General features: G+C 35.7%; 1 protein-coding gene across 1 annotated transcript in view; it reads left to right on the top strand.

Annotated features, from left to right (window-relative positions):
- Window positions 1-13,499, top strand: part of Ecpas (Ecm29 proteasome adaptor and scaffold) — a 123,498-nt gene that overhangs the window by 41,946 nt on the left and 68,053 nt on the right. The window contains exons 6-9 of the mRNA XM_059254400.1: window positions 3,361-3,529; window positions 6,611-6,750; window positions 10,738-10,819; window positions 13,110-13,229. Coding sequence (XP_059110383.1) covers window positions 3,361-3,529; window positions 6,611-6,750; window positions 10,738-10,819; window positions 13,110-13,229 — 511 coding nt within the window. The remainder of the gene's footprint in view (window positions 1-3,360; window positions 3,530-6,610; window positions 6,751-10,737; window positions 10,820-13,109; window positions 13,230-13,499) is intronic.

The raw sequence follows: 13,499 nt of genomic DNA, 5'->3' as shown, positions 1-13,499 counted from the left end.
TTCTTCTTGGTGTCTTGAAATCTCTTTGCACTGCTACCATAAAGTTTTTTGTTCTCACCTCTTTGTTTTCTAACTCAGTTTTTTTAGTTAGTGTACAAAGTAGTGGGCTTCACTGTGATCTATGTTATACATACATATAAACACACACACACACACACACACACACACACACACACACACACACACACACATATATATCATTGTACTTAGTTATCCCTATCATGTCTTCAAACTTCTCTACAATGCTGTAGAGCTGCCTGATTTTTAGCATAGTTATAGCTGAAGTTTTCTCTGGTCCTGCCCAGCCCCACAGACCCTGCAGCCACTTATAAAATAATCACTCAGAAGCTTATATTAATTAAAATTGTCCAGCCATTAGCTCAGGCTTATTATTGACTAGCTCTTACACTTAAATTAACCCATAATTCTTATTTATGTTTAGCCACGTGGCTTGGTACCTTTTCTCAGTTCTGCCTTCATATCTTGCTTCCTCTGTGTCTGGTTGGCGACTCCTAACTCAGCCTTCCTCTTTCCAGAATTCTCCTTGTCTGTTTATCCCACCTATACTTCCTGCCTGGCTACTGGCCAATCAGCATTTTATTTATCAACCAATGGGAACAACACATTCACAGTATGCAGAGCACCATCACCCATCACATAGTTCTTAATCAAAGCACATCTTACAACCGTGGTTTCTCACTAGCCAGTCATACTCCGCTATAAATTAGGTTCATACTCCCCTACAAATAATTGTCATATTCCTTAAGGCATTGTAGTTACTTGTCGCTTTAGGGTATTTCTTCACAGAAAAAAATAACAACAGAGTCACTTTGGAAAATATCTCCTTCTAGCTTGATATCAACTCTGTCTCTGACAGACATTTTTCATCCTATGTATGTAAAAGGAAGTTTTTGTTCCTACCGCCTGTTCCTAAATAACCACTCTGAGGCTTATATTAATTGTAAATCATTGGCCAATAGCTTAGGCTTATTACTAACTAGCTCTTACATCTTAAGTTAACCCATATTCCTTATTTATGCTCTGTCACATGGTGGTACCTTTATTAGCATGGCACGTTCATCTCCTCCCTTGTGTCTTGCTGGTGACTTCACACTCCACCCTCTCCTTCCCATCATTCTTAGTTTGTTCACCCAAGTATACTTCCTGCCTAGATACTGGCCAGTCAGTGTTTTATTAAACCAATTTGAGTGACAAATCTTTCCTGTGTACAAGAGGAGTATTCCACAGCATATGTAGATATATTTGTTCTATTTTCTATGTATTCATAACCCCCAAGAACCACCTGTATACTACTTTGTGTTTTTATCACATTGTTGACATCTTCATTTTTCTTAATAGATTGTCAGCCCCTTTCAGTCAAGATGTGTTTTATCAATCTTTGGAATCTGGCCTACTTTCCAGGTTGTGGTCTGCCACTAGCCTACTGATTTTGTCCGGTTGCCTGAGATAGTTTTCTAAAGTGCTACTTCCATACCATTTTCCCTGGTGTTAAGTATATACGTACATAGAGGGCCAGGCAAATGGAGCTGCACATCATCTGGCCTCAGTGCAGAAACAGGAGGGTTCAGGGTGTATTATTATTTCTCTTCCAGTTTGCTCTTTTTCAGCTCCTTTAGTTTAGTAGCTTGATGGGCCTTGACAGCAGGCATGAAGCTAAGAGAGTGAACTAGTAGTGGGGTAAGGATATAAACTCTTAAATCTCACCCCCAGCAACACTCCCTCCAGCAGAACTGCACCTTATTGTTATAGGGATATAATCTCCCCCAGAAGTGCCAATAACTGGGAACCAAGTATGAGTTCATGGAGACATTCTCATTCAAACTACCACAGCTTCCAAGTGTTTCCTTTATTTATAATGAGAATTTTAATATCATTATGATCAGATTTATCATTATAGAATTATACTGATTAAAGGGATTTTTTTTTTTTTTTTTCCCCAGAGCTGAGGACTGAACCCAGGGCCTTGTGCTTGCTAGGCAAGAGCTCTACCACTGAGCTAAATCCCCAACCCCAGATTAAAGGGATTTTTAACTAATAGTTACATCAAAATTTATTTTGATTGTGAGGAATACTAGTTTTAACTGGATCAAAATGAATTCATTAGAGATCTTATTTCTACTTTCTACAAGCCAAATTAAATGAGAACAATAACAAGGAGATACATACAAAGAGTTTTGAATATATAATGGGAAAATTCTAATTTTTTTCTGACTTTTCCTACTTTTAAAACTTTATTATTATTATTATTATTATTATTATTATTATTATTATTATTTTATGTTTCTATGGGTATGACGTGTGTGGAGGTCAGAGGGTAGTTTTGTGGAATTGGTTATCCTTTCTACCTTTAATGGGTTTCAGGACTCAAACTCAGGTTGTCACGCTTGAGTGGTAAGTGCCTTTACCCATTGAGCCATCTTGCTGGCCCTTAACCTTTTCTCTTTGACCCTTTTACTTAGTTTTGAACTTGTAGAATGTTATGTATTTGTATGTTGGCAATTTGTCAGAGGCTTTGGTGAGTTTTCTGATGTGAGGTACAAAGAAAGGAGAGTAGCTGTAAAAGCTCTGTTTGGGGCCTAGAACACTAGTGACCATACGTACGCCTTGTGGGGTCAACAAACTTGTGTCTGTCTGTCAGTTAAAAGTCAAAATGTAAGGAGTCTCTACTAACTGATCAAACAATAGTATGTATATGGAAATGGCACAGATATTTGTACTCACTATTGTTAAGTGTTGTAATTCATTTATAACTGCCTTGAGTGATAGGTTCTTCTGATTAATTTTACTGAGGATATAGATATCTTTTATTAAGATACCTTTAAGATTCTTTATGTTACTGGGCAGTGGTGGTACTCAGGAGGCAGAGGCAGGTGGATCTTTGAGTTCAAGATCAGCCTGGTCTATGGAGCAAGTTCCAGGACCGCCAACACAGAGAAACCTTGTCTCAAAAAACAAACAAACAATAAAGATCTTTATGTTGAAATTTTTATTTTAGTTATTCTTCTAGCACAATGCTTCTCAACCTTCTTAATGCTGTGACCCTTTCATACAGTTCCCCATGTTGTAGTGACCCCAAACATAAAATTATTTCACTTCATAGATGTAATTTTGCTTCTGTTATGAATCGTAATATAAATGTCTGTGTTTCCCTATGGTCTTAGGCAGCCCTTGTGAAAGGGTCATTTGACTCTTAAAGGGGTCATGACCCATAGTTTGAGAATCACTGTTCTGTCATACTGCTGTACAAGGACAGCGTGTGATTGACTATTTTATGTATATATGTGTATATACACAAATTCACGTTTTTAATAGAGAGTTAAAGTTTTATTTCTTTTCCAGATATGTGTTAAATGAATCCCAGAGTCGCCAAAATTCATCTTCATCACAGGGTTCTTCTTCAAACAGTGGGGGAGGTTCTGGAATCCCCCAGCCTCCCCCAGGAATGAGCTTTTATGCAGCTAAACGAGTTATTGGTGATAACCCATGGACGCCTGAACAGTTGGAACAGGTATCACACAGTGCTCATCATGGGAGTTGGCCTTGAACACTTGCCCCTATGAAGTTCATGGAAGCATGTGCAGTATAATTTCTGTATATTCAGGTTCTCTAAAGACTATGTTTGAAAGGAGCAAGTGATGTAAAATGTTCTTTTCCTCTGCCAGTTTTTTGTTAAAGTTCTAGGGAAAAGGGAGGAGTGGGAAATGATCTTATGTCTTTCAAACATTGCTCACATCTTTCAAGTATTATGCACAACCCATTTTTATATTGAGCAGATTTAGTTTTCTGTCATTTCAATTTATAATTATAGGTCTTAATAATTACTTAGCTCCTTTGATGCAGTTAAATTACAATTTACCTTTCATTATTCAATTTTTAGGGCTGTACATTTTGTGTAAAGTGAGGAACCTCTGTACTTCACAAGTGACAATGTGGGGAAAAGCATGACTCCCTTTTATATTTCTTCTTGGGATTTTAAAAATTGGCATTAAGAATTTTATTCTGGATTTAAACAGGACACAGATGTTCTCTGAGCAGCTTTTAAAAATGACTGGTGCTCTACAGAGAAGGTGCCTCCCTGTGTCTGTCATCAGGCACCTCAGGGAAGAACAGAAATCAGTATGTAATTATTTTGGAATTCAAGCAACATGGGTTAGTCTTCCAATCCTTCCTTTATTTCTCCATAGCAGTCTCAATGATTTGATCCTTTTCTTTTTGGGATTGTAAGTGACCATTGATCAAAAGTGTTCCCAGGAGAGGGAAAATGAAGCAAGGGGGGCATTCTTGCCACTCAAAAATTTAAGAGTTTTACGTTCAATGAGGGTTATAATTGATCAGATTTACTTCATGCTTGTACATCTTCTATTTTCCCTCCTTAAACCATAGTGTGAGGAAGATAAATAGAAGAGAAGCCACTCTATTGAGTGTGGCCTGTGGCAGGCTCTATACTGGGTACTTTGAGGACATTATCTCATTTAATCCTCACAGCAACTAATGAGGTAGTGAAATTGAGCTCCTTTTCTAAAAGGCACTGAGGTTTTGAGATTCACCAGGGTCTCATTTCTGTTCCTAGACTTTGAACTTAGTTTTTTCTGAGGCTTAAAGCTGTAATTATTGTTACTATTCACTTATAGTCTTAAGTTGGTCATTGTTTGCTGAATTTAAAGGTCTCTGTATGTGTTTTGTCTGTTTCATAATCTGGTGCTAAAATGAATAGTTTAGTTTAAAAATAAAAACTTTTTATTTTTGAATACTTTTTCTTCCAAATTAATGAACTTTTTTTTTATAATTATAAAAGTAAAGGTTTAAGTAGTTAGGAATAGAATTGAGGAGTGATGGATACATAGCTTAGTTGATAAGAGTACTTACCTATGTGCATGAAGCCATGGTTGAATCTTGGCACTCCATAACCAAGCTGTTATGGCAAAGAGGATCAAGGTGTTCAAAGTCATCCTTGGCCACATAGTTCATTTGAGACCCTGTCTCAAAAACAAAAACAAACAGAAAACCCCACAGTACTGCTCAGTGACAGAGTGCCTAGCAGGCAGACTTAGGGCTGGGCCTTCAATCCACAGCACCTCAAGGAACAGTGTAGCAAAAAGTTAGCTATGCCTTATGCTTGGGCCCGCTTCGTTCTCTCTCTCTCTCTCTCTCTCTCTCTCTCCCTCTCCCCCTCCCTCTCCCCATCTCTCCCTCTCTCTCTTCTCCTCTTCCCCTTCCTTCTTCCCTCCCCCTCTCCCCCCTCTATTTCTCAAGTGTGTATGTTTATATGTGTGTATGAACAGTTTTTACATAATACATTTGGACTTGTCACAATAGTTTAGTCTTTTTACTAGTCTTTGGGGATTTAAAAAAATTCTGTACTTTTAATGTTTGTATAAAATTTAGTCATGATGAGCTCTATCATTTTCAGTTTTCCTTATACATTTTTTGTCATGCATTGTGTATTTGACTTCTGTAACCATCCCTTTGCAGTTTATGTTAATGGTTCCTTCTCTTTTCAAACAGTATCTCTTCTAAAAAAGTTACGTTGAGCAGGGAGGAGAGGGTGGCCTTTTTGTGACCAGTTGCACTTTTTTTTTTTTTTTTTTTTTTTTGGTTTTTCGAGACAGGGTTTCTCTGTGTAGCTTTGCGCCTCTCCTGGAACTCACTTGGTAGCCCAGGCTGGCCTCGAACTCACAGAGATCCGCCTGGCTCTGCCTCCCGAGTGCTGGGATTAAAGGCGTGTGCCACCACCGCCCGGCTCAGTTGCACTTTTTTTTAATTGGCATTCTTTCTTGTTCAATTTTTAGAAATTCCTTCCTTCTTTAATATATATTTTATCATTCCTAATTTGTATAGCCGAGACCTATTAAGTAACTGATTTTAAAGTGAAGATATAGTTTTGTTTTTCAGGTGTATTTGTCCCAGAATGATTTGTAGTGAAATTCATAGCTCTTCACATTTCAGGAAATTCCTCTTAGACTCTTTATTGCATTTCATTGAGCTTGTTGGGTTAGGCACTACTGTTGGATTAGAGTTGCACTCGAATTGACTAGAGTGGGTTTGAAATCATATTTTCTGTTTTTAGTATCTTAAGAAAGTAGAGGACAAGAATGTATATCTTAACAATAGAGTAAAACTCTGGAAGGTGAGGTGTTCATAGGTTTTTTTTCTCACAAACATCTGTAGAGCAGTTTGTTCTTAATGTTGCATCACCTTTACCTGGAAGCTGCAGATGGAGACGTAAGTCTTCACAGTCTAGGAAGGTTGTGTAACCCCACTAGGGAGACTGTTACCATTGTTTTGTTGTCAGAGACTTGTCTCTGAAGCCTGCCTCCATCACTTACTGTGTGTTCTAATATCTTAAGCCTTGCCTCAGTTTCGTCACCTAAAAATGTCTGTAATAATATCTACCTCATAGATTGTGAGGGTTAAATGAAATCATGAATAGTTATGATTTAGCACAGTGTCTGGTACATTGTAAACCTAAGTAGGAGCTCCTCCTGTTAAGTTAATCCATGGCTTATGACCATGTTGATATGTTAAACAGTATTTTTAGTGAGTGTTGTTTCCCTGACCACTCTTTCACTTTCCCTTCACTTATCTACAGTGCAAATTGGGCATAGTGAAATTTATAGAAGCTGAGCAGGTGCCTGAACTCGAAGCTGTTCTCCACCTGGTGATTGCTTCTAGTGACACACGCCACAGTGTGGCAACAGCGGCAGACCTGGAATTGAAAAGCAAGCAGAGGTAATTACTTCCTTGTTAAGCTTTCAAAGTCAAAAGGCCAGATTTCTTAAAGCTTTGCAGGGTTTTATGGAATGAGGTATTCAGCTCAGGAAACTAAGACACATACTTAGTTTATAAGTAAATAAAGTTTACCAAAGAGCAAAATTTTGTGTCAGAGAAAAAAAGCTATTTGAAAATGCATTTCAAAGCTGAAGTAGGTTGGGAATGCCATCATGAGAAGTGAAACGTTTGGCTAGGCAAATAAACTAAAAGTTAATATTAAAAATATTAGACCCAAGAAGTAGTTAATTTTTAATTCTTCTTCTGTCTCAAACCAATTAAGATCACCTTTTATAATGAATGTATATGTATTGTGGTTACTGTTGGTAGAAACCAGGTTCATGGAAGGAGTTGCTGAGTAAAACTTAAATTTATATCGAAAAGAGATACAAATAGTAGATAGACTTAGAGAAATACTCTGTATGAAATAAAAAGCAATGGAAAATGAACAGTGAACTACCAGTTTATACCTATGGTTAAATAACAGGTGTATAGCTGTTGGTAAATCCATGTAAGTTTCTGCAGAAGTGCTGGATCTCATGCCCTGTTTGAGCAGTGAATCATGAAAAAAAAAATTATACACAGTAAATCTGGGAATTCGTCCTCTACTATCATTCAAAAGAAGAAAAACATATTTAGAAATGGTATAAATTTAGTCATTATGTCATGTCCTATAGTTATTGAAAAATAAAAACAAATTGAATTTTCCACAATAGGGATAGATTACTGTATAGACTATTGTGTTTCTTTCAACATTATAGAAATGATTTATCAACATATAAAGTGCTCCTCAAGTAATAGCAAATAAAGTAGAATACAAAATGACATAATATTCTAATTATAAAATTTAAAATGATAAATACATAGACTGAAGAATAACTTAAAATGAATCTATTTGGTTAAAAAATAAAATCAAGCTAGATAATAATGGCTTGTGCTTATAATCTCAGCACTTGGGAGGCAGGAGCAAGAGGATCATAAGTTCAAAGTTAGCTTTTGCTACACAGTGAGATCCTGTATATATATTTACAATTCATATAATGAGGTTTTAGTAATTGACTTATGAATTTTGAGATGGTCTTGTTATATAGCTTAGGCTGTCCTTAGACTCCCTGACCCTGTGCCTCTGCCTACTGAGGATTACAGGTGTGTGGTATCATGTTCAGAAGGCTGAATGATTATATTTTGTTCAAATAATGTTACAAGACAGAAAAATATGGAAAGTGCCATAAAGCTTTTATAAATGTTGTATAATTTTACTTTGCTCTCTCCCAAGAAGACCAATGCAACGAGGTGTAATAAAATAAGTTAATGAACTCCATGAGCCTTAGTTTGTTTCTTGTTGAAATGTTTGGGTGGGTAATGGTGGTGGCTGCAGTAGTCTACCACTAAAGGGCGTGTGTGGTGGTACATAGCAGGGCTCCTTAAACTTTCTTTCGTGATCCTTTTTGTTTGAGATTTTTTTTATATGACTGAGTATAGTACATGAATATATTTGCAAATCAGACATTTGCTGGTAATAAATCATAAACTTACTTTCAAATAATTTTTGCTATACATACAATTTTTCCATTACAAAGAAAGCAAATTTTTGTATTAATAAAAGGGATGTGCTTGTTCATTCTTACACAGAGAATTAAATCTTGGCTGACTATTTGATACTTAGGACAGATTCTCTTTAACCTGCTTCAGGGTTGATTCTTTTTTGGTTTTACAGTGGTTACTGCTAGGAACACTGCTTTACATAAATATTCAGTACAAAATGGCAGAAGTAAGTTTAAGGCATTTAGGAATTATTGGAAATTCTGTCCTAATCCCCAACCCCAATTTACCAAGTTTTAATCAAATATTCTAACATGATATAATTCAAAGATAGACTCATTTGATTTTGCATGCTGAGGAATGATGGTAGGAAAATAATAGAAGTTTTATTTTCTGTATTTCAGCTACTTTCTATAAGAGATGGAATGAACAGTAAGAACAGTGAAATTTATAACATATGCCGGTCTTTAATATGAGGCAAGGGGTTTCTGTCAGTGTTTACTTTGCTGTATGGACTGACACCATGTACAGTGCAAAGGCTGCAGGGAAGCTGCACAATGCAACCTGAGTTAGTCCTGCCAGAAACACTATCGATTCATTACATCCATGATTAGAAACTTTACTGCTCTTAAATTTGTTATGACTCCATATTTAGTAATGTGATCCCATATGGGAGTCTTGACCCATAGTTTAAGGAGAGGGACATGGAGGAAGTGATAGTCACAATCTTATTTTTTCATGTCTTTTATTGATTGAGTTTGAGAGCCAAACTTAACCTTGACAGACTAGAGTGAGAAAATTGGACTACTTTTTTTTTCTAACATTCTTTCAAGTTTTAAGTGTTTTTTTTTTTTTTTTTATTCATGACTTAGAATATTTCAAGGATTTAGTTTTGGAGTGTTAAAAAAATTCTTCCTTCATAACATTTCATTAAGTTTGAACTGGCCCCATTCTGTATAACATATTGTAGATTTGATTGTTGGAAGTACAATCTTAGATATATTTAATTTTGTTTTTAGGATAAAAAATGAGTATACCATAAAATTACATTAAGAGCTTAAAACGTATAGGGAAAACACATAGGTAACCATTTTGTGAAAGAAAAAGCTCAAAGTATCTCTACAAGTATTGTTTCTGTTGTTCCTTTTCTAACTGCCAGCTGTACTGTCAACCTGTTAGAGTCTGGAAAAGTTACAGTAAAGTCAGTGGCTGTCATATTGAAAAGAAATCATATGGTCAAATGTGGACACTTTACAACAGATACATAGTCAGAAAAGTAACCCTGAAAAGAGAGTAGTAGTAGTACAGTAAGATTAAAGGAGCAGTGAAAAATTTCTCACTGCTTAATCACAACTAGGCCTTTAGTCTGCTTTCCTAAACTATTTTTTTGTTTTGCTGAAATTTTCAAAACCTTAAGTTTTATAAAAGGGAAATAGTAGTTGAATTTGATTAATTAGTCTCAAGCAGCTGAGAAAAGATGTAGGTGAATAGTACTAAAATTGAAATGTATAATGCCTTGGAGAATGGTGGCATTGTGGATAGGTTGATGAGGTATGGTTAAAAAAAAAAGCATCAAAAATGGAGTTGAGCAGTATAGCAAATTCTTTTTACACAAAAACCTTATAAGTTGAAAGCAGAACCAGTGTTCAAAGTCAGAGAGGCGATAGCATGGGAGAACTTCAGCAATCAAAGATTTTATTATTATTAGGTTTATAAAATGAGTGACTGTGTCCCACTGTGGTGGTGATGGTGATGGGATAGATAATTACTTTTTATCTAATCACTATAAACCAACTCACCTTTTTTTCTATAGCCCAAATAGGAATGAGTCTCTGTGACAAATGGCATTGTGACTTCTCAGGTTTAGGTATTGAAGCTAATAGGCTAGATAAGAATTGTATGATGCCAGGAATCAAATAACAGTATTGGAGAAATACAATAGGTTACAAATTTTCTAGGGTATGATTATTTGAAGCATAAAACTATTTTTATTGTTTATCATTTTTAAATCGTGAATGGTTAAACAGAAGCATCAACTGCTGGCCCAGAGCTTTTAGTACAAGTGTAGTATATGCCTGTTCTGCTGAGCTGCTCCATAGCCCTGGCCCTGACCCACCTGTGTAGGAGGAACTTTGTCCAGTTTATTATTTCTCCTGTGGTGCCAAGTTGGGCCATTGGCTACAGTAATCTGTTGGATCAAAATGGAAGACCTGGAATGAGTGATTTGTAGTTTTTAAAGCTAACTTTGACAGTCGTCCCCTTCATTTCTACTCTTCCACAGTATCAGTTGTCCATTCTATTTGTGTGTTTCTGACATTTTTCTCTGATAACAAATATTAGGGTTTTTTAAATCATTGAAATGGGGACAAAAATAATTTTAATCATCTCTGTTGAAACCTCCCATAGTTTAATTGACTGGAATAATCCTGCCATCATTAATAAGATGTACAAAGTATACCTTGGGGATATACCACTGAAGACAAAAGAGGTAAGTTGCTTTGATTTAGTCTCAAGTCTCATACCAGCATAGCATTGTGTTGACATCAACTGTATTTTCCCCCTACTTAATTTGTTAGCTAAATCCATGTTTTATGAAATACTAGCTTTAAGCCATGTTTGTCTATGGGAATTCTACTCCTGAACGGTGAGTTTAATAGATTTGGTATTTTCAGTGTCGATGAATAAATAATAATGATACATTATCTTGATGAGGGATTCACAAACTTTTTTCTGCAATTATTTTGGGCTCTGTAGACATTATACTTCTGAGGCTACAACTGCTCAACTTCTGTAACATGAAAAGAAGGAATAGGTAGTATATATCTCAATGGGCATGGTTGTGTTTCAATGAAATTGTGAAATTTGGTACTTGAATATCATATAATTTTCATGTGCTACAAAATGTTACTACTTTTTTTCCACTTAAAAATATAAAAGTAATTTTTTAAACTCAGATTCCTTGTTGAAATAAATGGAGGGCCATGTGTGGTCTATGGTCTGTTGTTTACTAATTCCTGATTTAGAATCTAGAACAGAAGGTGGTTTCTGCAGCCTCGAAGTAACATCATTGGTTAATAAGTTCTCTTCACAGTGTTTCAAAGGATTCCAAATTCCCGTCCAAACATACAGTATGAGTTGTGTGTTTGGTTGCTTTCTTTTAACATCCTAAATAGTAGTTAATAATTCTAGTTAGATTAAATAAAGTGGTGTAGCAGAAAGAACAATGAGATCCCTGGATTGTAGCCCTGAATGTCTGCACACAAACCAGTGTGTTAGGAAGAGAGATTTGGCTAGTCACTCAGCTCTCTTTCGTTTTCTTTGTGTAGAAAATGAAAGAATTCGATAGATTATTGGTTTTCAGATTATAGTCTGTTGACCTCTTTGGAGTAACAAAGAACTTTTCAGGGGAGCTGTAAAGGCAGAAAATTATTTGCCAGTTTTTTTTTTTAAGTTGATATATACATTGATGGCATGAGAGTAATAGTGGGTGTATATATTGTGTGGGATCATACCACAGATTAAGGCAGAGCTGTGTCACATATGTATGGAAGGAGGAGAGGAAGAGACACAGGGAGAAGGAGGGAGAGTGAGAATGAGAAGAGAGAGGAGATAGAGTGATTATGTTTTATCTTAGTATCCAGATGAAACATTAGAAATGATTTTACTTGTAGAACAGGTAAGTAAGCTATGGTTATTGTGACTGGTATTTTAGCAGACCTTTTCTCTCAAAAGAAAAAAATGAGAACATGCATCAATGAAAACTGAAGTGATTTCTTTCTTTTGGAATGCTGAAAGTTGACCATTCATGGGAAAAGTGGAATTGTGGGAATTTGTAGATTGACTCAGTGACTTAGCAATACATTTCCTGAAGAGATAAATATTGAAAGGAATACTTTTAAAAATATGGATTGGGAATGTTTTATGTTGAAACATTTGCTGAACTCAGTAAGGCAGTATTTTCCAGATGACCAGTGATGTCACAAAAGCACAACCTAAGGACCCCATCCAAACTGTAAGGTAGACAGTGGAGTTTTATTTAACAGCATCTGCAGGAGCTCAGCAATTTGGCTTAAACTCCAAATTATAACTAAGCTTTAGGAAACCATTATGTATTAAGTTTTGATACAGAATCAAAGATCTACAATTACTTTTAAAAAGGGCAAAAATCATCCCTATTTTCTGACCATGTGTCTGCAAGCTGAGTTTTATCCCATCAAGCAAACCAGCAATCACAGCAAATTCAATGTAGAATGTGGAAAAACCTAGCTCTTTTCTAGTAAGGTGAATGCTGAAGATAACTTCCAAAAAAGTATGTAAAATGATGCTGTTCCTCAGTGTATTTAAAAAAACAAAGGCCATCTTTTAAAAGAAAAATGTTATTTATTAAAATATGTTAATTTATTGATGTTTCAGTTTTAATATTTAATGTAACAATTGCTAGTAGGTAATACTGATAGAAGTAAGAACTTTTGGAATCTTCAGTAAATAAAACAAATTTTTATTTATTTAATTTTATATGTATGAATGTTTTGCCTTCATGTATGTTTGCTTCCCACAGAGGCTAGAAGTTGGTCCTGGATCCCTTGAAACTGGAGTTAATGGATGGTTGTGAGCTACCATGTGGGTGCTGGGAATCAAACCCAGGTCCTCTGCAAGAGCAACAAGTGCTTTTAACTGCTAGGCCTTCCCTCCAGTACCTAGGAATCTTCAGTAATTTTAAAGAGTAAAAACCCACAAATAATTTTAAAATGTGTTATAATCAAACATGTTTTTCCCAGGGAGCAGTTCTAAAGCCAGAGCTGAAAAGAGACCCGGTCAGTACCAGAGTGAAGTTAAAGATTGTCCCTCATCTCCTTCGTTCTAGACAGGCTGCTGAAACATTCCCAGCTAACATTCAGGTAATCAGTGTTGTTCAAAGAGGAAAAATGGTTTGAGCAAATAGCTTTACTTAGAGAAAAAATGGTATTAATGGATATTTAGGAAGTAGGTTGATGTACATAACAAGACTAACAATTTTAAGTGTATCTGTATAAGTTACTTTGTAAAATTATATATATATATTTATATATAGCTTATGGTTTTCATTTACTTTAAATATGTGGTGGTAACTCCATCCAGACTAGTTTTTGTGATTGCCCAACATTATAAGAAACTAAACTTTTTTTTCT

The sequence above is a fragment of the Peromyscus eremicus genome, chromosome 2 (genome assembly GCF_949786415.1).
Source record: "Peromyscus eremicus chromosome 2, PerEre_H2_v1, whole genome shotgun sequence".
NCBI classification, from domain to species: Eukaryota; Metazoa; Chordata; class Mammalia; order Rodentia; family Cricetidae; genus Peromyscus; species Peromyscus eremicus.
This window is presented reverse-complemented; position numbering and strand designations above follow the sequence as displayed.